The following is a 27,134-nucleotide window of genomic DNA, read 5'->3' on the forward strand; positions in this document are numbered from 1 at the left end:
GATGGCAACTACCAATTGTTGTACATACTCCTGATCAGTTGGAGGATAATGAAGATATTGAGGACTCGGATTCAGATAGTGTTTATGAAGTAGTGGGGGGGGGGGGTTACAGGTAGTAGAACAGGTGGGAGGCCAGCCACAAGATGGGGCTATGAGTTCAGGATCTAGTGAGGGAGAATCAGATGCTCGCTGGGTTAATCCTAAATTCAGAAGGATTCAGAAACGTAGAGAGCAAAGGTCTGAAAGAAGATATTAAGGAGAGGAATGGGTTAAATATTGTAGTGAGGTAATTGGCACGTCAGGGGGCTAGTGGAGAAGAAGGGTGGAGTTTCAACGTTGCTGAAAATAAATATGGATGTGTAATCGCCATGCTAAAGTAAGCCAAAGTATTTTCTATCGTATTTAGTCAGTGCTGCTGTCTTTTTAAAAGCTATGTAGTTAGGAAATAAATCTTGTCTAAGTGAAGCAGGAAAAGGAATGTGAGCAATGCGGCTAAGAGAGAGATAATGGACTGAGTGATGTCTGGAATGTGTTGAAGTACAGGAGAGCAGAGAAATAAACGGAGTTGCTTTATTCATGAAATGATGCATTTAATGAGAGTTATTTATAATTACTAAACTTCTACCAAAAACCAGAACACCAATCAAATATAATTAAAATTAAAAATCGTATTGCTCCAACCAAAGCATTTCTGAAGTATCAGGAGAAAAGAGGATTTATGGCTCTTCTAAGAGATGCACATCTGGAAACCTATCTGCATTCTCAAGCAGCCCAGACAGAGATAACAGCCAGACCTGGGAGCACCAAGTGTGCACTGGGGATATCTCACTGAATTCTTACTGTTTTATGTTATTTTTAAAAAAATCAAAACAAACCAGCAAGGATATGTTTTAGCCATATACCGTACCTCATGAATTTCAAATAAGGAGAGATCAGCAGCGAATACCAGGTCCTCTGCAACATTGGGTTCCTTGTCAAGCTGTCCAGAAAATGTCTTTGTATTCTCAATGGGAGAAGGGGTGCTGGGCAGACTATCAGCCATCTGGCTCCCACTGTCACCCAGTTCATAAGAGTCAACACTTGAGAGGTCTAAGCTTAAATGTGGATTCTTCTGCCACAAGTCCTCCTGATCCTCAGGCCTAAAGGCCATCTCCCCCATGGATGTATCGTCCATCACTGTCACAGATTTGCTGTCTTCTAAGCTCCACTGATCACAAGAACCGTTGACAGAGGCAAAACTGGCACCATCTTCCCCATCAGCCTTGGAAGTACGACACTGATGATGGTCTTTGGCAGAAATACGCTTGTCCTCTCCTTTAGTAGAGTCCCGTCTGGTGTCCCTCACACCATTCCTGACATCAGCATGCTCTTTCAGGAAGAGTCGAGTCAGGGTCTCCTGCCACCCAAGTTGCTGAGAAATCTGTTGTGCTGAATCTTGTTGGGAATGTAGGATTTGCAAAAGCTACCAAAAAACATGGATTCAAGTACAATACATTGTAAAAGCTCTGTGTTTTAGATTTATTTTTGTTTCCTGAATGAAATAAAATAACTTTCTCAGTTTCTTATTCCTTCTGTAAAGGATTTATAAACTAGCGCTAACTTAATAGCCAGGAAAGTGTTAAATGAACATGTAATTTACATTGTAAGTACTAAGCTAAATACAGTCATCTTTAGAAAAGCCCCATTTAGATGAATAGGGCATGGATTGTTATTAACTTTATATCAATTTGGCTAGGGCTGTTTGCAAAACTTTTCCCCATATTTCCTAAAGCTTCTTAAGAAAAGGAATTCCAGAAATTAAGTAACAATAAAAGGAATAAAAGGAAGATGAACCAGGGAAATTAGGACCTGCATCTGTTAGAAAGGGACACAGGGATTGCCTGTGAAGGTGAAGGGAGAAGCAAATGTTACCAGTAGAAACAGCAAACCTATAGAATGCTTTTCACACGTTGCTATTTTTCACAGAGGGAGAGGGGATCGAGGGAGGGAGGGACAAACTCTGGTTACTAATGGCTCATTCTTTGTCAAGTGGACCAGGTGTCCCCACTTGACCACCTTCAATTTCAATGAAACTTTGCACATATATTCCTTATGGTATAAAACTGAGGTGTGCAAAACTTTAGGTCTATATTCCAAACATTTTGCACACCTCAGTTTTATACCATAAGAAATATATGTGCAAAGTTTCATTGAAATTGAAGGTGGTTGAGTGGGGAAGATTCTGAAAATTGGTCCACTTGACAAAGAATGACCCTAATATAACTTTTTTCCCCCCAGCAGCCAAAGCAACAATGGCCATGGAGGCACAGAGCCCCATGACAAGATGGGACGGTGATGTCTTGCAGCAGGATAATTAGACACCTGCAAGTTACCAACCTCCTTCTTCAGGTGAATCAGAATGCTGACATAAAACTGAAGTGGAGGCTGCTTTATGAGGATATGTCCTTGGGTCAAAGAGGTGAAAAAGAGGTCCAATTATAGGATCCCTCCCATAATTATTTAAGTCCTAAACAATGTCCATATGTGTCTTTTCAAAAATAGTAAATTTTATCTCAGTATATATTACTGTATACTGGACTCACAGACATCATAAAAATGAAAGCATTGAATGTCAAAGACATAAAGCCTGCAGAGAACTACTGAAAAATGCTCATCTCATACTATATTTACTGTGGTATTAGCCATCTCAATGAGCCATTGGATGCCCATTTCTCCCATCAGCAGGAATATTATTGAAGATAAACATATTATTTAAGAGAGATGGATGTACTTGCATCTTATCCTCTGCAGCTACTTCCACAAGAGCAGTGGTCTGGAGAGTTCACTAAGTATTTAAGAAATCCCAGCATCTACTATTATTTTCCAGACTAGTAATAGGCTGGCCACTGTTTTGTATTAATGTGCCCTCCCCACCAAGAGACTAACCTTTCGACAGGCAGCCACTCTTATGTTGAGATCTGCTCGGTGAGCCAAGTGCACCACAGCTAAAAAGTCCCTGCAATTCACAAATGGATCTGTAGAGTAAAAAAAACGTATTTGTAATAGAATTCGGAATAGATTTTACAATTGACTAGAAATTAGGAATCAAAGTAAAAAACAGGAAAAAACTAAAACTTGAAAGATAAAATATTTATGTATATATGAAACTATAAGTTAAACTACTAATGGCAAAAAACATGTACCAACTTAATGGTGACATAGAAAATATATATTACATATATATTACTGATATATTTTGACATGAAATACTGTGAAATATATTGTATAGTGTTCTTAATGTTGTACGTATTCTGTAGAATAGAATAGAATAGAATTTTATTGGCCAAGTGTGATTGGACACACAAGGAATTTGTCTTGGTGCATATGCATTTGTCAAGAATCATGTGGTACAACACTTAATGATTGTCATAGGGGTCAAATAAGCAATGAAGAAGCAATATTAATAAAAATCTTAGGATATACGCAACAAGTTATAGTCATACAGTCAACATGGGAGGAAATGGGTGATAGGAATGATGAGAAAAACTAGTAGAATAGAAGTGCAGATTTAGTAGAAAGTCTGACAGTGTTGAGGGAATTGTTTGTTTAGTAGAGTAATGGCGTTCGGGGAAAAACTGTTCTTGTGTCTAGTTATCTTGGTGTGCAGTGCTCTGTAGCGACGTTTTGAGGGTAGGAGTTGAAACAATTTGTGTCCAGGATGTGAGGGGTCAGTAAATATTTTACCCGCCCTCTTTTTGACTCGTGCAGTATACAGGTCCTCAATGGAAGGCAGATTGGCAGCAATTGTTTTTTCTGCAATTCTGATTATCCTCTGAAGTCTGTGTCGGTCCTGTTGGGTTGCAGCACCAAACCAGACAGTTATAGAGGTGCAGATGACAGACTCAATGATTCCTCTATAGAACTGAATCAGCAGCTCCTTGGGCAGTTTGAGCTTCCTGAGCTGGCGCAGAAAGAACATTCTTTGTTGTGCTTTTTTGATGATGTTTTTGATGTTAGGTGACCATTTTAGGTCTTGAGATATGATAGAACCTAGAAATTTGAAGGTCTCTACTGTTGATACTGTATTGTCTAGTATTGTGAGAGGTGGAAGGGTGGAAGGGTTTCTCTTAAAGTCTACCACCATTTCTACGGTTTTGAGTGTGTTCAGTTCTAGATTGTTCTGGTCACACCACAAGGATAGTTGTTCAACTTCCCGTCTGTATGCAGATTCATCATTGTCTCGAATGAGTCCGATCACTGTTGTATCATCTGCAAACTTCAGTAGTTTAACAGATGGATCGTATGAGATGCAGTCATTAGTGTATAGAGAGAAGAGAAGTGGTGAGAGTACACAGCCTTGGGGGGCACCTGTGCTAATTGTACATATATCTGATGTGATTTTTCCTAGCTTCACCTGCTGCTTCCTGTCTGTTAGGAAGCTTGTGATCCACTTACAAGTGTGTTCAGGTACCGCTAGCTGATTTAGTTTGGTTAAGAGAATGTCCGGTATGATGGTATTGAATGCTGAACTGAAGTCCACAAAGAGGACCCTGGCGTAGGTCATTGGAGATTCAAGATGTTGAAGGATGTAGTGTAGAGCCATATTAACAGCATCATCTATTGATCTATTTGCTCGGTATGCAAATTGCAGGGGGTCTAACAGTGGATCCGTGATGGCTTTCAAATGGAACATCACTAGCCTTTCAAAGGTTTTCATAACTACAGATGTTAGAGCAACTGGTCTGTAGTCATTCAGTTCCTTGATGGAGGGCTTCTTTGGCACTGGAATGATAGTCGAGCGTTTGAAGCAGGAAGGAACATAGCACAACTCTAGTGATTTGTTGAAGATTTGGGTGAAGATGGGGGCCAATTGGTCAGCACAGACTTTTAAGCAAGAAGGAGTTATCTTGTCTGGGCCTGTTGCTTTTCCAGGCTTCTGTCTGAGAAATAGATCTTTCACTTCCTTTTCTGTGATCACTAGGGGTTGTAAACACAATGGGATGGGTTCAATTGTAGAAGATTTAGTTGTTGTTGGTGTGTCTGGGATGGAGGTTGTGCACATAAGTGGTTGAGGTTTCTTTTCAAACCTGCAGTAGAACACATTCAGGTCATCTGCCAATTGCTGATCTCCTTCAGCTTGGGAAGGTGGTTTGTATTTGTTCAATTTGAATTTTGTCTTATTATTTTTTTACTTTTATTTTTCTTTGTCTTGGTTTTTTTTGTATTTGTATTTGTGGCTTTTAACACTGGAAAATTAATAAAGATTATTTTTTAAAAAAAAATGTATTATAAAAATAAAGAAATACATTTCTATCAAAATGCCATAAAAGCACAAAAATATGGCTATCAATATACATTTGCTACTTTGCGAGCTGACCACATTTGTACTATTTGCAGTTTAAAGCACTTATATTGGACATATGCTCTGTGGAAAAGCTAATAAACATTTGAGTACCCGCATGCAGAATTTGATTGAAAATGTTCTTCATAAGAGAAGCGCTAAGTGGAGATTCATTCAGGAGCAGACCCAGTCCAGAATAGCCAACTTCTCTGAGCTTCATTCGTTGTTTGCTCCGTTCATAAACTTTAGTGCATTTCAGCATTTGCTCTGTAATCTGCAACAACAACAACAAAAAGCATGAACTTCTCAGCTGGGGACAAATTGAAAATTCTGCTAGTGCCTATGTAGCTTGTATACCTCAAGCAAAGTCCACCTGCAAGTAGGACCTCAGTGATAAACAGAGTTCAAATGGACTTTGCATAGAAAAAGCAACTCTGTTGTTTAACTTTTTAAAATTATTCACCTGCTGATTTCTAGAAGTTACACCACACAGCACAAAATAATAGTTTCCATAATTATAGCGCTAAAGATACTCATCATTATAACAAATGATGTCTATGTAGGAAAAGGAACCTGCAAATTATAAAGCTAAACTACAGATTTATGCGTGACTTTGTCAGAAAATGAGATGAAGTAACACAAATCTAATATGAAAGTCAAATTAAGCTTTCTTTCCTGACCTCATGGACCTCAGCTACTTAAGAGACATTGGCATCTCTCTATATTGTATCCACCTTCCAAATATCTCCCAGAAGAAAAAGTATTTGTCAATTCCCTAAACTTAATGCAAGATAGTTTGAAAGAGGAGTTATGCCTTCCAAAAAACCCATGTTTCATATAAAAATCACAGCATTGCTAATCTTACCAATTACTTTAGGAGACATGTAAAACAAAATTACCTTGAAGACAAGTTCTCGTAGTCTATCAGAATACCTCTGATTCAATAGAAGAGCATAAAGGATGTCGGCATTTCCTGGCTCAAAAAGCAATAAGAAAAGCTGGTCTCGGGTTGGGCAGGTGTTAAGCAGGTTGAAGAGCATATCTAGAATCCCACAGAGCTTGGATGGGGGGAGGAAAAAGGCACACAGAGATCATCATCTATGAATCTAGAACGCAAGTCATTCCTGACATTCAATATCATTCAAACAACATTAGTCACCTGAAATGCAGCAATAGTTGCATTTTTTAAACATTTAAAAACATTTTTTAAACATTTAAAAATACAAACATAATCAATGCCCCACTTATTCAGACACAGGTCATTTTTTTCAGAATATAACTGAAATTTGAATCTATAAATACTTGTAGCAGAGATAAAAAGATTTGCAAGAACAGGAGTAGGAAAATACATGGCTGCTCAAATAATTTTTAAAAGCACAAAAAAAAGTGATGGATTTTGTTAATGTTTGAAGAGTCTCACATAACCCCAATGATGTTTTTCATGAACCCTTTCATTTTTTTTCTCATCTATTACATTATTATCTGGAAAGGCTTATCAGAGCAGCTTTTAAATCAATCAATCAATCAATAAAAAGAAAAGACCTCTATTTAGGCTTACAGTCTGAAAACTTAAAAGAAAACATAAAAGAAAAAGAGATAGAGAAAAGGAGACAAACATATGCACGCATGCGCGTGCGTGCGCACACACACACACACCAACTTATTCTTGCAACTTTCTAACAACCACCTGGCATATAGGACATCCTCACCAAGAGAAGACAACCTTACTGCTTCTCCTGACACGGCAACTTCTGTGAAGGGAAAGGAAAGATCCAGACTAGACACAGCAGCCATGGATCTAGTTTGTGTAGGTAGTAAATAATGCGTTAACAAATGTTGATTTTTTAGAGATGACCTCAGTCTAATTCTTAAAAATTACTGCACAAAAGGAAGAACAGAACTCTGGATGCTGAGAAAGAATTGAGCAAGATGAGCTTTGGATCTAAAGTTAAGAGCTTATGAACAGCAAACATCACACCTTCACTATGTTATGTGCTACAATATTTGTTTGCTTATTCTGTTTGTTTGTTTGATTGGTTGTTTATTTAACACATTTATATAGTCACCCATCTCATGCCAAAATCTGGGTGGCTCCAGAGCATCATCTAAAATAGTATCAGTATACAATTAATATACTGTATTCATCTATCGATTAAAACCACAAATAATTAAAATCTGGGAACATCATAAACCTTTACAAGCAGTGCACTCTCATAAATCTCATTCTATCTCAATGCCTGGGTTGGGGAGGGGAGCCAGATCTTTAAAAAGTTTTTGGGAAAAGCTAGGTGGGTGGTATCTGCCAAGGATAAACCATAGGGCAGGAGCTTCTATGGAAAAGGCATGCTTCCCAGCTTCCACAAAATTGCAATATTTAAGGGAAAGGCACCCCACTGGAAGGTATAGTTTCCAGGTGGTTTTCAAGGTCAGTCCCATGGATAGAACTGAATTACTCTGAGAATGAGATCAGTGGTTCCAAAATTTGATAAATAAATAAATAGGTAGGTAGGTAGATAGATAGGTAGGTAGGTAGGTAGGTATGTAGATAGAAAGATAGATAGATGATAGATAGACAGACAGACAGACAGACAGACAAACAAATAAATAAATAAATGCAAATGGGAAATAACCAAGGCATGAGTGATTGTGATCAAGACCTCCTGGTCCAGGAAAGGATACAACTGGCATATCAGGCAAATCTGTGCAAACACTGTACCCTCATCATGTTATGTGGTTAATAAAAAGGAATAGTATCCCTGTGCAATGGAGAGAGGAAATGAGGGAGGTTGGTTAACCTGTGAAATACATGCACCTTCAATGATTCTGGCTATCCCATTATTCGTTGCACCTGTTTTATCAATGGTGGTGCCTCCTTCCATCGTTATGGACAATTGCAACAAAAGAGGGAAGAAGAGATAAAGAGCACAGACATAGTACGTTACCTGCTCCTCATCACCTGTGGCTGCTATGTATCCCATGACGCTTTGGACTTCCATGTGTGTCCCACCTTTGGTCAAGAAGTATTTGATTAAACCATACAGAGATGTCCTGATTGTCCTAAGATCATCTGGAAGCAAGTCACTGTCCCTGGAGTGGTTTCTAAAAAACAAAAAGGATTGTCAATTTTTATTTTTTTATTTATTAGATTTGTATGCCGCCCCTCTCCGAAGACTTGGGGAGGCATACAAACATAGTAAAACATAGTAATCAGTTCTAAATGAGCTTCTTTTCATAAACCATTCTCTCTTGTTCCTTAGATACCTATGTCCATTACACGGATGTCATCAGGACAGAATTTCAGGGTTGATTTCCAGACTGACAGCAAAATGATACATGGATTTCAAATGTAAGAGTTTTAAAAGACATAAAACTAAAGACATGAGGGAAAGTAATCTTTTATAAAGCCCTTGCTTAGATGTATTTTACTTTTTCCATTTATTTTTAATATGAATGTTATAGTATGATTTTAAAATTGAACATTTGTTTATTGTCAGCATTTGGAGGGAGGTCATTTATTTTATTTTCAAAATAAAATATAATTTAACAAAAGAGAAAAAAAAATCCTAAATCAGATACTCTTCCAAGAAAAGATTATTATGAAACCTCGGGTAAACTAGTTTATACTAAACCATGAATTTGCTGGAAGAATTTGGGCCAATGCTGCCCTGGCTGTAACTACCTCACAGGTTTATTGCTCCTTGAAGAAAGGCTAGATGTCAATGTTTTCTTAACTGCCCACCATTTAGAACACATGACACAATTTAACAGATGCCAGAATATCCAATCAGTTGTGATAGGGATATTCACAAGGGTTAAGCTACAATGCAGTTTGCATAGTTTCAGCTTAGTATACTGTGTTTTTAAGTCAAGTTTATGCAACTGAACCTAGCTAATTGTGGTTTATTCAATAGACTACAGTTAAAACCACAATGAAGTAAATCATAGCTTAGTGCAATGTGTGAATTCAATACAGACATTCCAGTACATTCGTTATATATCCAGTTATAATTGACAAAAGAACACAACTGCTGTAATATTACAGACACTTGTCAGCTAAGAGCAGCAAGTATCAACTACTATTTTAAATTATATTTATATTAGAATTTCAATTTTAAACAAAAGCAACCAATTCTGGATAGCTATTAACTGGACATATACACCCGTAGACAATTTGGAATTGGTATGCATTTATGCACTTGAAGCACTTTGTTCCCCCATATAAAATCATAATGAGTTTCATCTGTTATGAAACTGATAATAAGAAATTAGAAAAAGATTAGACTCCTCCCTGAAAGGGTACAAGCACAGTCCTGTACCCTTTGCAATTTGGGAAAAGTCCTACAGATGTAAATGGACAGTGTATCTTGAATGAATGCAAAAATAGCTACTAATCATAATATGCAACCATTACAGCAGCAATTCAGTATTTATATGGTGTCTTTCAAAGATTCAAAGTTTCCAGCATGCAGAAAAAGACTTTGAAAAGCAAACCCCCAAAAGAATACAAGATTCCATACCCATAATAAATTCTCAGAGTATCCAACAAAAACTGAACACCATATTTTTTCCGGAAGAGCCTTCTGCTATCTTTGATAATTGTGGAAAGGTATTGGATATGGCCTAAAAAATGAGATCAGAAGTCCTGATTAGAACAGAGTTATGTTAGGTACACTTGTAAATTGTATGGATCACTGATACAGATTGTCCTCAACTTAGGACTGCTTGTTTAGCAACCATTCATAGTTATAATGGTGCTTTTAAAAAAGCAACATATGACCAGCTTTGTACTTATGACCATCATAGCGCCCTCACATCATACAACTAAAATTCAGACACTTGGCAACCAACATGTATTTACAACAGTTGCAGCACTGCAGGGTCACATGATCACCATTCATGACGTACCCAGGGGACTTCCAACAAGCGAAGTGAAAGTGAAAGCTGGTTCAAAGAACACTTTAGGCTATGGTTTAAAGTAAGTACAGCTAAGAGTCTAAAAGCATGTGTTGTGTTCAGAGACCATGACATCTTTTAGAGGCATTTATCTGCTTTTATATTCTTCCTACTTGTTGCCCCAGAAAAGGCCTTTTCATTCCATAAAATCCAGAGGGAGATGGCATAGATTCTCATGCTTTACCCTTATTCAAGAAAAAGGAAGAGGAAATACTCAAAGGTTAAATGATATGTAGCTAGCAATTTGTATCTCCAGCAGCAATGGGGTGAAACAAAAAGTCTTGCCTTCATCCCCTTTTCGTTGGATTCAACCTGTAACATGCCAGCCTAATTATATTAACTAAGAACTAGGCAGGGGCCATTACAATAAAAGCATTTTATGTTTCAATGTCCACTTTAAGAATATCTATCCATGTAATACTATAATTCTCCTGTTTGTCTTGTAACTTTCAATTAGCCAAAAAATACATCAAAAGGTTTTGAATAAGGTACCTCAATAAGGCTAACTTAAAGAGTGCATACAAAATTCAAGACTCATTACACCTTTGTAATTGAAATTTCAAAGATCTTGATCTCAGTTGTACTGGCAAAATTGTGGCCACTACACTATCGCACTGTTCAGCTGATTGTAATTTTCAATACTCCTTTTCCAGTTTCCCACAATAGAATAGAATAGAATAGAAATCTTTATTGGCCAAGTGTGATTGGACATGCAAGGAATTTGTCTTTGGTGCATATGCTCCCAGTGTACATAAAAGAAAAGATACATTTGGCAACAATCATGAAGTACAACACTTAATGATTGTCATAGGGGTCAAATAAGCAATGAAGAAACAATATTAATAAAAATCGTAAGGATACAAGCAACAAGTTACAGTCATACAGTCCTAAGTGGGAGGAAATGGATGATAGGAATGATGAGAAAAAACTAGTAATTTTCTTCAAGCAAAGTCAATGGGGAAGCTGGCAGGAGATCAGAAGTCACTCTAACTCCCACAACTTTTTTTTACCCACCGATGCTCAATCTGGTTTGTTTGGGGGGGTTTTGGGTGTGTGTATGTGTGGGTGTGTTATGTTTAGGTAAGAAAATACTTCTGCAAGATGACTCAATGGTTAGTCTAGTAAAACTATACTCCTTTTGATTTCATTTGTACTTATGTTACTGTTGTGTTTCCTAGTTTATATAATCAATAAACAAAGTATAACACTAAGTAAAATAATGTTACAAGATTTACAAGCTCACCAATTCGGAATGGGAAGTCCCCATGGTTCCATATGCTGAAGTCAAAAAGTAGGTGCTGATGCATTTGCTGCAAAAGCTGGACATTTTTTGCCACGGAGACCTGCTCTATCAATAACTGGACTGCCATCAGTACATTCACATCCATGAATCTGCTGGGCACCTTAAAAAAGGAGGGACTATATTGTTTATTAAGGGAAAAAAATCAAACGGAGCGATGTCTATATTTCAAACAACAGGCTGTTGTCAAAGATTTTTTTTAGAATCACTTTTTTTTTAATTGTTTGCTTGTTCATTTGTGAGAAAAGTCTGTCATGTTTTCAGCAGAAATGTTCCTATTAGTTGTCCTCCCCCAGCAAAGTTCTCCCTAATCTCCCATGCTGGTCTTCAAGCATCAGTCTAATGATGTTATGCACAATCTGAGTGGGAGTATAGTAAGCAAAAAGATCATCATCCAGCCAAAAACTATATATGTATCATAGATACATTTGTAACATAATGAAGAATTAAGTTATCCAAATTATCCAAATTATATATTTGGAAGGTCCATCCAATATAGCCTGAAACAAAGTAACTGCCTTATCTTTTTTCCTCTGAGCATTTTTGTTATTCCTAAAACAAAAGGTTTACAAAAAGCTTAGGAAGATGAACCTCTAAAAATATTTAAAACTTCAGATCAAAATTTACCCCCCAAAAAATGGTAATTTAAAGCAATTACAATTTTCCAATCTCTCAGATGCAAAATTGGGTTTGTTATTCAAACTATGCAGTATTCAAATTATTTTGTCGCTTTGGATACCTTTTGCAAAAGGACTCCTAATGTTGCAGTTCCATGAGTGTTAACAAGATTATCTTGGTTGATTGGATGCCTTTGAATAAAATGCTTTAGCATCAAGATGAAGGTTGCAATGATGTTCTTCTCCAAACGAGCCTCTGTAACAATGGAACGCAGACTTTAGCTCAAGGGTAAAAAAGTAGAACTATCACATCATGAAAAAAGATATTGAAACCAGGGAATGCATCTCTGTTTGGTCTACTGCTCCCTTTGAAATGGTGGAAAAGGTTAATTATGTCCTTACCCGAAGCTTTGGTGGAGGTTAATACAACCCAATCTCCTTCAACAGGTGTCAGCAATTCATGGGGCAGAGCTTCTACCTCTGGCCTCTCAGGCAATTGCCCATCAAGGTAACTGATCTGCTCCAACAATGGGAACAGAACATTTAATCCGCCTATGCAGTTGATCATATCCTTTAGAAATATAACAGGGTGAGGGAAACAAAGGGGAGAAGGAATAATCACCAGCCTGAAACCAACAACAGGAAAGGCTTTTTAAAGACATGTTATACCTGCATAAAACTATTAAAACACCAACGAATGTGTCAGAAATATCTGTAGTAGGTCCTAGAGAGGTTTGGATTTTGGGGAGGGGGGAGAAATGAGCCAATTTTTTTAGGGAGAAAAAAAATAATGCTTGGATCAGCACAGATAAACACACCTTTTGATGCATTTTCAAAGGAGAAAATAAAAACCCACAAAAGACTACAAATTGTTCAAGATTAACCAATCAATAACGAGCTGCTGCATTTAGCTCAACTTCTCAGGGGAGAAGTTAGCTAATCCAGATTTTCAGGTTTCAGCTAAAAAGATCCAACTTGTAATTTTTTTTTCAAGATATGCAACAAAAAGCTCCACTGCTTTAAGAAAAAGGAGCCTGCACTCACTTTTCAGTGATTTAGCCAAAGGTATCAACCATCACTAACATTCTATAGAACTAAAGAGATGAATCTAAAATCCATCTGTCTGCAGAAGGAACTTCTTTTATCATCTGGAATGATCGCTATTAAACAGAAATCTACCCATCGCATCATTCTGGAACATGTGGCAGCTTTATATTTAGTTTTTGTCATGTACAATCCTATATATATTTAGTTTTTGTCATGTACAATCCTATATATATATATATATTTGTTTTCGTAGATTTTCACGGGTATATGTATGTAGATTGTTCTGAGTTCGGGTTTTGCCCCGTGTAATATTACACGGGGCAAAACCCAAACTCAGAACAATCTACACACACACACAGACACACACACACACACACATATATATATGTGTGTGTGTGTGTGTGTTAAGATATATATACAGTATATACTGTATATAATTTCCTTCATCTCCAAATAAAAATGGAATGGGAAATCAGTTCCTGATGCCATGTATTGTTACTATATGATAGGGAAGCTATAAATCAACACAGCTTTACCATTAAATCACTGGAAATGCTCACCTTGATGTCCCAGTTCACTATTTTGTTTCCCGTTAACCTCCCATGTAAAAGATTTGCAGAAAGGTCAAGACAGATAGGGCTTCTGCAGGCCTATCCATTGAAAAAGGGAAAAAAAGGGCTATAACACATTCATAAAGCAGACCAGAGGTTATCTTTTGTACTCTTTTTTATATGGAATCCAATTAAAAACAACTTCCCCCCTAAATAAACTCTCATGAATCAGCAATATTTTCTATCTGCTACCATAACCGTGAGTTATTCTTTCTGATTTTATCTGCCTGTCCCATAAAATCTAGCAGAAGAGCTATGTTGCAGTTCCCCATCTATTAAAAAGTTCCATCTGATGAGGGTCAGGAGGTGGGCCTTTTCTGCCATGGCGCCTGCCCTGTGGAAGGTCTTTCCTCCTGAAGTGAGACTGATTCCACCCGTTGTGGAATCAAAAAGTGATTGTTGTCGATAGGGTTGGGATCTCAAGGAAAAATGAACTGATGAGGTAGCTACTTTGTCTGCAACACTGAATATGCTGTTTTATAATCTTTAAATAATAATAATACTATTGTTTTTTTAATTGTGGATGATGTTAAGATTGTTCACTTTATGGTTTGTTTTAACCGGAGTCACATTTTGTGTGATAGGTGGATGAGAAAAAAAGAAAGAAAGAAGGAAGGAAGGAAAAAAGGAAGAAAGGAAGGAAGGAAGAAAGGAAGAAAGAAAGAAGGAGAGGGAGGGAGGGAGGGAGGGAGGGAGGGAGGGAGGGAGGGAGGGAGGAAGGAAGGAAGGAAGGAAGGAAGGAAGGAAGGAAGGAAGGAAGGAAGGAAGGAAGGAAGGAAGGAAGGCTGCTATATAGATACTTATCCCAGTAAATAGGGAGTACAGGTTCATGCTCTAGATGGCAAACCTATGGCACAGGTGTCACAGGTGGCACGCAGAGTCCACTCCGTGGGAACGTGAGCCATCGCCACATCTCAGCTTCACCACACATGCGCACAGACCTCCAGCTGTCCAGCTGATTTTCAGGTCTCTGCCCCCCATGCGCAGGGACAGGGGAGCATGTGGGAGATACATGCACATGTGTGTGGGTAGGGAGCATAGGGTTCGTGCAAACATGGGTGGATGGGTGGATGCATAGGGGGTCACACACGCATTGCATTATGGGTTATAAATGCAGGGTGACCTACTAGGTCCAAAGTAGGGCACCGGGGGGTATGGCACACACCCCGGAAGCCCATGTTTGTTGCCAGGAGGCTGCGGGGAGGCCTGCTAGGCTGCAAAGAGGGCGGCGGTTGTACAGGGGAGGGTCACAGCGGGTACAGGTAGGTGGGGCACATGGTGGGAGTGCCCACACATTGCATTATGGTTGTATGCGCATGGGCGCATTCGGCATGCAACAACAAAAAGGTTAGTCATCACTGCTCTAGTACATTCAATCCCAAACTGATTGACTTGCTTCAAATCTGCTAGAAGACATTGTTAAGCTATTTCCACCCCATGTCCACTGTGCCTACTACTCCTTTTGAAGAATATCTTTGTTTTTTTATGCTTAAAAGGCAGCCTTCATTATACATATTCTATTTAAAAGCAACAGGGTGCTTACTAAATCTGAAAAATATGCTGTAGCTGATGATCTGCATGAAGCTTTTCACAATATGTTTATAGCAGATAAATAGACTTAAAATTTGAAATATCTGAAAAGTATTTGAAATGCCATAAAATAGGAAAGAACTGCTTTAGACCTTCATTCATTCTTAGCAATTGGCATTCTACTTCAGAAGAGAGGATGTTTTGCTTAGTTAGCATGGCAAATAGGTGGAAGTTAAATGATCTTTCTCCAATTTCTCTAATGCTAAATCACATTTACAAGATAGATGAAAAATATGTTAAACACTACCTTAGGAGTATAGTGAAGAAGTATTTTGCTGGGCAAATCTGCCAATTCAGATTCTTGGGACTTCCAAGGAGTTAAACAATTTGGACCTTCAATATATAGAAAACAGATATTGAAGTTTCCGTTTGTGGTCACATTTTTAATTACCTTCTCTCGTTTCAAATAACTTAAACTTGAAACTGTCTCTCCACGTTAAAAGCAGACCAATTCAGAGGCAATGAAAAGGTGAGCGAATGCTTCTATTTGTAGGTAACATTTCAAATTTGTTTTCTAAGGTCATACTTATCTTAAAAGACAAGCTACATGTTGTTTAGATTTAGCATTTCATAACCTGCAGCTTACTGAACTCCCATAATTCTCAGCCGAACAGATAAAATCAATGGTAGATTAGATTAACATGTAATATTTTTATCAATCACTAATTTTAATCTTCAAAAAAAATTAACATTACCCCCAGGGGAGGGGGAACTTCTTAATTACTTATTTTTCGAATAAAATAGAATTATTGCAGTCATGATACTCAACAATCCAACATACACTTCATGCTTCTACAATTCCGCCTGAGAGACATGAATATTCTCTGCAAGCTTTTACTGTGTTTAAGCCGAATGTTCACAGATGTGAATCAGACACGGGTTGGTGGGATTATCCAGGGTTCCCTTTTAGTAAGAATTTGAAAGAGGATTTGAAAAATTAACACTAGAACATATGTATTATATTATATGGGTGGTTAAATCCATAAGGTAGTTAGAAAGTAAAACACAACATAGGAGGAAAAATCAAGGCAAGTTGTTTTTCATGAAGGCAAAATAAACCCCAACAACTATTTCTTATGAATATATATAATAGTTATAAAAAGCAATGGTCAGATCAGAGAAACAAAGAGATAAATAACGAAGAGATAAACAAACAGCAGGGGGAAAATAATCTCCCACCGAAATTGCTCACCTGTCAAATATAAGGCTTTGATGTGAGATAGCTGTAAGGCTTCATGGAATATAATAACAGAGCCAAGCTGGCCTTCCAAAGAAGTGGGGCAGCCCCACTCACTATCTTGAGTTCCTGCAGAGATCAGCTTGGTGATAAGTTCTGGTTTCCCCAGTAAGCCACTCCAGCTGCCTGGTCCAAGGATTCCCCCAAATGAGGTCCGAGAGGGTATAATTGGAGATGAAAAAGGTGGGTCTGGGATTTGCGATGGTGGAGGAAGAGTTGTTCTCTGACCAGCTGAACCAATGCAGCAAGAAGTAAACGGCTAGAGAATTTTTTCCCCAGTGGAAAAGAGATGAACAATTTAAATCAGATTGGAAGCATTCAAATTTAAAGAAGCCAATATAATCTAGACTAGAAAATGAGCTTAAAATAAGATGCACCCAGAGTCTTTTGGTCTCAATGGCAAAAGGGTTTTCTGTACAAGGACTCATATGTATGGGCAACAGAATTTTAGGTACCTAAAAAAGAACTCTAGGAGCCACAATATGCCTGCCCCTGATTGGTAGATGTAATTTTAAGGTGCTTCCTTAAATTACCTTTGACATTTTAAATCCTGTTTCTTGAGGAGTCCCATCTCACAGTTCGCAGGACACCAGCTTTTGCAGCCATGGAAGCCACTCTGGGGAACATCATTCCTCCTGAGGTGAGACTTGTCCCATCTTGATGTCCCTCAAAACATGCTTGTGTCAACAGGTTTGGCAATCTCAAGAAATGATAAAATAGCGAGGTGGCTACAATGTCACTTATACTGAATATGCTCTCTTCTAGTCTTTTAATATTGATGTCTTTAAATTGTGGAATGTTTTTTATTTGTTCATTTTATAAGTTGTTTTTAATTTTATGCTCCCCAGAGTCACATTTTGTGAGAACTATAACAATGGATGGATGGATATTTCCACTGTTTTGGAAATTAATTTTCCCCTAATTTTATGCTACATATGACACCCTTTCTCTGATAAATATGCTCATTTACTTTTTATACTTTATCCTTTTATCCTCTATTAGGACCTAACTGATGTAAACACTGTACATGAAGTGGATGGGGAGCAGAGAAGAATTATACATTGCCCCAGATATTTCTACAAAACATTAGTATAACATATTTCACTTCAGTCCAGAACAGCTGTTTGATTCCATGTGTTTTCTTCTGGCAGTGTTTAAAAATAGCTGTTTTGGTTGCAAACTTCATTTCTGCCATATTACATTATAGATGTCTGCTGCTAAATTTAAAATTTAGGTCATTTTATTTGGAAAATGAGATAATGTTTTTTGTTTCTCATTAATACGAAGTAGGTCACAGAAGAAGGAAAGAACTGATCATGGAGATAAATATTATCCAACATATACATGAGTTGTATATCTCCAAATAAATGCCATCAAGAATTCCACAGAGAACATTAAGAAATTTGGCTCAGTGTCTAGAAGAGATATTTGGTTAGGTTACTGCTAATTTTCAGATATAAATTGGTCAATAATTTTTAAAAATAAGAAAAGATTAGCCTATATATCCAGAGCTATCAAGGGGATTTCAGTGAAGCTATCTTAGCCAACAGCCTTTGATCAACAGGTTCCCGGGTTCAGTTGCCTTGTGTCACTTCTCAGATGATAAAATAGCTGAAAGTAGGAGTTTCTACCAAGGATATTCATAAACACAGAGAACTCCACCAGAAAAAGATAAAATTTACCTTTGAATGAGATTTTACTCAATTTTGGAGTTTTGAACAATATAAGAACTAAAATTTATCATTTGATGATTACTTTTCCAAATTTGCAATATATATTACCAATAAAAGGTATATAAATCTATGCAAACACACACACATGTTCATGAAACATTTCATGAAACATATTTCAAATATATATATATATATTTCTCTGGTACACAAAACTGAAGAAAATATAAACATCTGGACAATCATGCATATGTATTTCAATGAAAACTTAAAACATGGAGGGGGGAATTAACTTGGCAAGGCAAACCTGGCAGATTCATAAGTTTAAGAAACTTAAGAGAAAGTAACATGCTGCCTTAGCAGAAACAATGCAGGGTCTCAAAGATTAAGATTCTACCTTCACTGAGGCTAGAAATACTGGAGGACTGACATTGTGGCACACGGAGCTTGTCCCTGTTCAGTTCACATAGAAACTGGTGATCATTCTGGAATGTCTCTGTAGGAGGTCATCCTACTTTGAGGTGTCATGCACATGTCAAATTAGCTCATTTCTGTTAGCTGGACAAAGTTCAGTTTTGTTATGTGGAAAGTTCAGATAGATGTATATTTGTTGGCGAAGGGAGAAATACAAATAATAACAAAGAAGAGACTTACTTCATTCAGGGCAGGAAATCTAAGTGGTGCCGAGACTTTCTGTTGTCCGTTTACATAAATATAGACAAGACTTTGACCAAAGGGCCTTTTCCCAGGCATGTGGACAATGCATATGTTGTGCTGTTGAAAAATTATTTAAGCAAATAATCATTATCATTTCCATGGAACAGTTAAAGGGGGCTAATGTTGGTTTTTTTACACCAAAGAACATTTACTCAACCACTGCCAAACTTCACAAAGGAAATTCAGTAATTATGCTAGTACTCTGATTTTCACATCTCCAGTCTGTTGGGGAGCACCCAATCACAGAGTTGACAATGAAGATGGGATCTGTGCTTGGGGAGGGGGAGGTAAAAATGTTGCTAATGGGAACATTGTTGTTTAGATTGGAAAAATGTCTAAAGCTGAAACCAGCATGAGAGAAAATTTGGAGGGTACAAATTTGGAGGGTACATTATTCTGAGAAACTGCGGAACAAATCTTCAAGGGCAAAAAACAGACTGCCCTTATTTATTCCAAGTTCTCATAAAGATGCATAATTTCCCAGGCTCAGCTAACTGGGCAGGAATTCTGTAATTGTACCCTCACTGCACTCATCTTGCATCCTTGCCCTGCACAAAATCCCTTAAGCATCTCTTTCTCTTGGTTGTTTATATTGATAATCTTAGGTTAAATGAATATGGGTCACTACAAAGAACCACTGCACATTTCAGATTAAAGCTATGTTCTGCAAAGAATGTTTCCCAGGCTCATTTAAATCAAGACCAATGACCAATGTACTATGATTATCTGGGCTAGACGTGTGATAGGCAAAGAAGACAATGAAAGGGTTGCATGTAGATCATCATATTTTGGTTTAATAAGCATGCAACCCTTCTCTGCATTGAGAGATACTGGCTAAATAATTAACCAATCAATCAATCCTAGTCCCATTCAATTGCAGATAATCCATTATTACTGTATCTACCTGGGAAGGTATAAGAGTCTGGCTGCTAAGGGAAGTTCTTCAATGAAGGCTTCTGCTTAGTACAATGATCCAAGAAGAGAGGGGAAAACAGGAATTAAGAGTGCAGGAAAAATGATTATCTCCATTTCACTTTAGAAAAAAAGTCTAAAGCAGGGCTGTCAAACTCAAAGTCCGAGAGTCGAATCCCTTGGGGTACTTAGATTTGCCCATGGTGCTGCCTTGGAAATAGCAAAGGACTGGCCCACATTGCCTCTGCCAGCGAAAAAAGAGCTCCATTTTCAGCTGCCAACAGCCTCCTGCAACCCTTTGCCAGCGAAAACAGAGCTTGGGAGGGCCGCAAGCACTTAATCTATCACAAGGGCACCTGATATAAATGATGTTGAACTGGCCATGCTCACCTGGGTCATGCCCACTCAGGCCCCCGAGGTCAAACACAACCCTGTTGCGTCCCTCAATGAAATAGAGTTTGACCCCCTGGTCTAAACCATGCTAACAGCACCTAACCCAGGGGTATCAAACCTGTGTCGTCGCATTATCGTGTGATATATCATGATTTTTTTCTGCTAAAATGGGAATGGGCGTGGCCAACACATGACACATCCAACCCACGGGCCATCACTTTAACACCCTTGACCTAACCCATCCATTGAGTCCCTCTTATATATCTGAACAAAACTCAAAACATCTCCTCTTACCCAAAGAGAATCATAGAAGCAATGGTCTGATAGCATCACAGTAGCATACTCCTTCTTTGTACATACAGCCACTACTAGCATTCCAGAACATGTAATGAATGCTTCAAATCCCATCCCACTAGTTGTAAAAAAACTATAAAGGGAAAAAAAACAGGATTTAAGACATGGAATGTTGTGAACTATACAAACACACACAAAAAACCTATTAATTTACGCATATGCACATACTTTCCAGTCTCATCCTTGATCTTTGGTACAGTATAAAGACTTACTAATTCACGTCAGGAGTGGAACCTTTTTTGAACCCAATAATTATATTTTTGAGTAGGCAAGCTCTCAGGAACTGGATTCTTCTGGAGGTGAAGGCAGAACACCAGCAGCACCAGAGGCAAAATGTGGAAAGGCAATCATCCACAGACTCAGAAACAAATGCACAGATTCATAACTCACTTAGCAAAGCAATAATGGAGTTGGCAAGGAAGGAAAGCTCTGAACATCCCTCTCACAGCCCTCTGCACTCTATAGCCAATTCCAAGTCCAATGATGAACTGTTCTTTAAGCCTGATTTAGAGAACAGGGCATTAAGTGTGACTACACTTAATATTTTTCTTTGGGGAGGGGCTGTCAAAATTATTCACATCACTGATACTATGTTTGTTTGTTTGTTTGTTTATTTGTTTGTTTGTTTGCTTGTTTGCTTGCTTGCTTGCTTGTTTGCTTGCTTATTCCATTTCTTCTAAGACTCAGGGTGGCTTACAGCAAAAAATAATGCAAAAACATGTTAGAAATCTAGATTAAAATACAATCTTAAAATCCCAAAACTTAAAATTAATCAATCACATTCATCCCATCATGCACCATACATTTAATCATTGGCTGGGGCTAGATATTGAAAACTTAGTGGCCCCAAGCCTGTTGGCAGAGGTCCTACTTTACTGCAAACCCAGCTCCTTCTAAAAGTGGCCCCACTGTCTGCTTCCAATAAATATGTTGCAGGCAATGTTTTTATAATTCCATCCTTAGGTGCCACTATAATTTCTCTTTATCAAATATTTTATTTTAAGGCACAGAAACTGAGTGGATTTAAAGCAGCTTTAAAATACATAAATATATACTAAATTATGATCCTACTTCAGAAGGTGGCCCTTATCTTTAACAATACTATATTAAATTCCAAACATTCTATTATAAACAATATGCCATTGAACATAAATATGTCCTCTGACAATTTAATCAAAACTGGACAATTGGTAGAAGCACATATCTGTATATTGTGCATATATATATATTCATATATATCCTAATATCTTTGTATGTGTCACCCCCAATTGTTGATTGATACAACTGTTAAAAAATGCAAATGAAACCACAATTTCTTCTCCCAGTCAATTTTCCTGTATTATTTTTTAATTATCCAGACCATTTTTTAAAAATTCCACTTGAATAGTTTGGGGATCTTGTTTTTCGGTGTTATTTTCCCAATGCACTTTTATTCCCATATTTAGAGTTGTTTAGGTTTTTTATTATGTTTTTAATCCACCACATGGCAAGTTGTTTTTATTAGGTAACCTTACACATTGAAGTTGCTGTTATTTTTACTTGTGTTATTACTTGTGTTAAGAGCCGGGGTGGCGCAGCAGGTAGAGTGCTGTACTGCAGGCCACTGAAGCTGACTTGTAGATCTGAAGGTCAGCGGTTCAAATCTCATCACTGGCTCAAGGTTGACTCAGCCTTCCATCCTTCCGAGGTGGGTAAAATGAGGACCCGGATTGTGGGGGCAATAGCCTAGCTCTGTTAAAAAAAAGTGCTATTGCTAACATGTTGTAAGCCGTCCTGAGTCTAAGGAGAAAGGCGGCATAAAAATCAAATCAAATAAATAAATAAATAAATAAATACCTACTGCAATTATTATTATACTTTTGGAGTCTTAGAAAACTAACTAAGAATTAATTAAATACTCCTGACTTTGGTACTAAAGAGTATGCTATTTGGGACATCCTTTGAAGCATGCTAGCTCTTTCTGTTTCAAACAACAATAATATTTGATTAGGGCAATGTAATATAGGACACACATAGAAATAAGTAAGTAAGACCAAAAAATACACTCATCATTCAGGCCACCTAGGAAATGTCACTGAACTTAGGCTGGTTCTTCACCTTTCCTGCCTGGAAGCCATACCTGTAAAGTTGCTTCCTCTTGCCACCTTTGCTGCTAGCATCTGGAATCATCTGATGTTGATCCAGGCAAAGCCATGCATTGAAAGCAAATGCAGAACCCGGCCACTTGTGAACAGCTGGCACTGCTATGCCTGCCATACTATGGGACAAGTCAAAATACTGCAAGGCATTGTCCAAGCTTTGCTTTCGAGCCATTGTAAGAATTGCACGCATTACAGGAACAACGTAAGGATGAGCCAGCTTTGAGTCTTTAGTCCTTAGCAGATGAATCAGCTGATGCAGTTCTTCAGAGCTCATTGACAGGCTCCCCAAAGAACCCAAGAGGGCAATCAGGTTCTCAGCACAAGCTCCATGAAGTTGAGGGTGCTTGTTGAGCGTTTCAATGATACGGATGACCATGTTTGTGTTGACGCAAATCGCACGACTCTGCCTGTTAATGCAGCAAATCCGCTTCAGCAAGTTTGAAATGAAGATTTGGAGATCATGCAACTCCAGCTCTGGAAGCCATTGGATTAGCAGCAACAAAGGCTGAACATTGTTTATGCCCAACATCCCAACTGACGCGTGGTCACCTTCAACCGCCTTGGTGAAAAGCAAATTAAAGATTACTGCAAGCACTTGACATACGTAGAAACTCTGCTTAAAAACAATATTTTTAAGACAGACTACAACAAGGAACCTTGTGGTCCCTCAAAGATATACTGATTTTTCTCATTTTTTTCCTGAGCTTTGAGTTATTATTGTATTGTCTAGTTCTCTGGAATTAGTCTGTCAAAACTTGTGTATTGGTAAGCCTTTTAAAATGATATTTTTTAATTTTTTATCTGCTGCAATAAAGTAAGAGAGATTTAAATAGTGCAAAATGTTGAACTGTGAACAAGAGCCCTAAATGAGCAGAATACTTACACCTGCCTAGTACATATTTTTACACAGAAGTACATACTTTTACAAATTCATAAACGTTATCAAACAGGAAAAAAAAGAATTAGGATTTAAATTGGGGAAAAAAGGATTTAAATTGCAATTAGGGACATTCTTATGCAAACTGTAACTAAGATAAAAAACACAACCAAGTCCTGTTTCTATCTTGTATGCATTATGAGTTAGCAAAACTAACTAATACTGTATTGTCATTTTAATGTACTCCTGTGTGTGTGTGTGTGTGTGTGTGTGTGTGTGTGTGTGTGTGTAGGCAAACTATAGTATATCTCAAGCAAATTGTCAACATGATTTGGAGTTATAAAAACTAAGTCTTGTTAACCTTTAAAGAGGCAGAAGAGTCTCTGTTATTTTGACTGCAGTAATTTAACATAGGTATTATATTTAAAATTATATTCAAAACAAGAAAAATACCATACCATATTCAGAAGTTCTTCAAGTAGTTCTTGTGATGGCTGACCCATAGATTTTAGAACTTCAAATATATGGACATAACCAATTCGTTCCTTGAACACTTCCTAAAGAGTAAAATCATCAGTATATTTTAGCTAAGAAAGGCAATGTTTATCATAACAAATAATAAAGATTTATAAGGATTAATTCAAATTCCACTTGTATAAGCATTCATAATTTATGTATATACTCCCATCTATGCATTTTCACAACTTTATATGCATGCTTATACTAGTGGAATTTGAATTGATCCATATAAATCAATATAAAATTAGATTTTATATTGATTACTAAGAAAAAGCAAGTTGATTGAATTTGGCTCCATTATGTGCTCCCATATATGCATTTTCACAATTTTGCCAGCTTGTCATAATTTTAAGGAAATTCAATATCAAATCAAATCCCCCCCCCCCCACAAGTAGTTAATATAATAGTACGGTAATAGCAACCACTTTTAGTATTGGCAACAGCCAAAGTTGAAGAATGCATTTTCTTGACAAATGTTTTCAGAGATAAAAAATATAAATAGGATAGAAAGTGATTAAGCAAATTGTATGGAAAAAGGAAAAACTTTAAAAATTAGATTACAGGAGTAGGAATCCAAAAGGATTCAAATGGCAAAAATATTTATTCATTCAATGAATGTGATTGTACTTTGCTATATAAGCAACTACTGAGACATTTACACACTCATTATAGTAACCGGATAAATACAGGAAAATAATCAGATTTTATACAGTATAAGGGTTGGAAAGCTGAGCCGCAATACAATTGGAGTTAGGAACATTTTTATTAAGTCCCTGAAAGTCTTTGCTGAGTTATCCACTAAGTGATGGTGAGCAAGAACGTCATATTCCAAGTTTCCACCACATATTGCCAAGAAAAGAAATATTGGGTTTTTGTTCTAAAGAGAATAAAAAGGTCAGGATCAGAAGATATGGGCAATTCATTCAACTTTCTTCAGTAGGCAAGAACAGGGATATTCTGCAGAGGAGCACCATTAAATTTATTTTTTTAGAACCATAAACAACATCGTTTATCATGCCAAGGTGAAGGCTGTGACATGCAAAAGCTATCTGAAAAATGGGAGATGGCCAGAAAAGATCTACTGACAATAAGTTGAACAGTAAATATCCTGGAGCAGAATAAGACAGTGAAGCAAAACATTGACATACAGTGACACCACAGGTGAAGAACAGGCAAAGAACATGATTTTTGAATGCTCTGCTACCGTATAAGAATAAAACAAACTGCAGCCTGACGTTTGTATACTATCATATTAAGATGAAAAGTTATAACCTAGATCTTTTCTGGAGAGGCTGGATTGCTTGAAATGCTTCTTTGTAATTTAAAAATTGCCACACCCGCCATCCAGTCTACTCCCGTTCATTTTGCTAAAATAGTGAGCTCTGCCTGAGTAGCACTGTCTCACTGTGCTGGCATTTGCTTGGCTGCACTTTCTGTAATTTGTTTCAAACTATAATATGACTACCGTTAATCCTCATCATTTCAGCAAGTACAATAAAATAAATATCCAAAGACAAGAATTCCAACTGCTTTGATGAAGCCATGTTGACCTTAGCTGCTGGAGATCTGTGCATCACTGCTGTGAGAGCCTGAATAGCTGAAACTGCCAAACGGTCCAGCTGCCCCTGGAATACCTAAAACCCCCAAAAAGATACCACACATTAGACATATAAGGACATATAAAGAAAAATGGTCCTTGGCATGCTTCCCAATCATCAACCCAGAAAAAGAATTGGATTTTATGACACCACAACCTATAGGCAAGAAGACACAAGAGAAGGGAAGCCATTTCAAGGAGGAGAGAATCCTTCACATGTACTCACTTAATACAATCTGACGGACAGCTTTTCCTCGTGCTTTAAATGGACAATGTTAACCTCAGAAGGGTGTTATGAAAAAGAAAAATCTTTTGAGCTTCTCATCAAGCAATTTTTGTCACACATGTTGGTGAGAAACAGTTCGGTCTTAGTGGATATTTGAGATAGTATTAAAGTGTGCATCAATTAATTCCTTACTTCAATTATGCCTTCACTTCAAAGCCCATGCATCATACGAGATATCATAGTGCTTTACTTTCAAAAGAACCATAAGTCTTTTGGTTTCTTTGTCTTATGGGTAGATAGTTTTACTGTTTAAAATATATTCATTTATTGCCATTTCAAATAAGTTGTGAGCCTTTAACAATAAATAAAGATTATTTCATTTGCAGAGTGTGTGTGTGTGTGTGTGTGTGTGTGTGTGTGATGTGTGTATTAGAGTTAACTTTTATGCAATAATGTATTATTCTTGATTGCTATTACATTTAAAAGAATTGGAATTTCACACGCATTGTTTACATTAACTTTTAACTGTATACAAACTTCTTATATTAAGGCCTGTAGATTCTTTTTTTTTAAAGCAAAAAAAAGAAGAACTGACATTGTTCAGTTCTTCACAAAGGAAACATTAAAAAATAAAACCATCAATTACATCTTCCCTTTCAGATTCAGACTGTCCATTGAAATATGAACTCTGATGTTTTGGCAAGAGAATCAAGATTTCAAATCAAATTCCAGAGATACCAGAAAGACCCACAGCTTGTTACACCAGAGTGCACAGACAAATAGAAGGAAGTGTGTTGGTGGGGAGGAGTCAAGAAAGGAGGGACAGGTTAAAAAAAATAAAAACAAGAATCACCCAGTTGATTGTTTCTAAATTTGAATTCCATTCTTGGACTTCACTTTTCTCAGTTTTAGAAAAAAGACATGAAATATTATATGGATTAGATACCTCATATCTCAAAGCACAATAAAATTTAGATTTAAAACATGGGTTTTGGGTTAACTGAAATAATAAATTTTGTATGAATACTGCATGTAAATAAGTCAAAACTCCTC

The 27,134-nt window shown here is 37.3% G+C and overlaps 1 protein-coding gene across 5 annotated transcripts in view; it reads right to left on the bottom strand.

The window, feature by feature from the left end:
- NBEAL1 (neurobeachin like 1) overlaps nucleotides 1-27,134 on the bottom strand; it is a 116,481-nt gene that overhangs the window by 45,606 nt on the left and 43,741 nt on the right. For all 5 annotated transcript variants that reach the window (XM_070732028.1, XM_070732025.1, XM_070732026.1 and 2 more), the window contains 17 exons: nucleotides 25,809-25,892; nucleotides 24,198-24,296; nucleotides 22,841-23,421; nucleotides 20,662-20,794; nucleotides 19,000-19,119; nucleotides 16,631-16,934; nucleotides 15,686-15,771; nucleotides 13,798-13,887; nucleotides 12,593-12,761; nucleotides 12,313-12,446; nucleotides 11,517-11,676; nucleotides 9,838-9,940; nucleotides 8,263-8,419; nucleotides 6,220-6,378; nucleotides 5,435-5,594; nucleotides 2,926-3,014; nucleotides 908-1,462 (listed from right to left, as the gene is read on the bottom strand). In XM_070732028.1, the coding sequence (XP_070588129.1) occupies nucleotides 908-1,462; nucleotides 2,926-3,014; nucleotides 5,435-5,594; nucleotides 6,220-6,378; nucleotides 8,263-8,419; nucleotides 9,838-9,940; nucleotides 11,517-11,676; nucleotides 12,313-12,446; nucleotides 12,593-12,761; nucleotides 13,798-13,887; nucleotides 15,686-15,771; nucleotides 16,631-16,934; nucleotides 19,000-19,119; nucleotides 20,662-20,794; nucleotides 22,841-23,421; nucleotides 24,198-24,296; nucleotides 25,809-25,892 (3,183 nt within the window). The remainder of the gene's footprint in view (nucleotides 1-907; nucleotides 1,463-2,925; nucleotides 3,015-5,434; nucleotides 5,595-6,219; nucleotides 6,379-8,262; nucleotides 8,420-9,837; nucleotides 9,941-11,516; nucleotides 11,677-12,312; nucleotides 12,447-12,592; nucleotides 12,762-13,797; nucleotides 13,888-15,685; nucleotides 15,772-16,630; nucleotides 16,935-18,999; nucleotides 19,120-20,661; nucleotides 20,795-22,840; nucleotides 23,422-24,197; nucleotides 24,297-25,808; nucleotides 25,893-27,134) is intronic.

Source organism: Erythrolamprus reginae, chromosome 1, assembly GCF_031021105.1.
Source record: "Erythrolamprus reginae isolate rEryReg1 chromosome 1, rEryReg1.hap1, whole genome shotgun sequence".
Taxonomy (NCBI): Eukaryota; Metazoa; Chordata; class Lepidosauria; order Squamata; family Dipsadidae; genus Erythrolamprus; species Erythrolamprus reginae.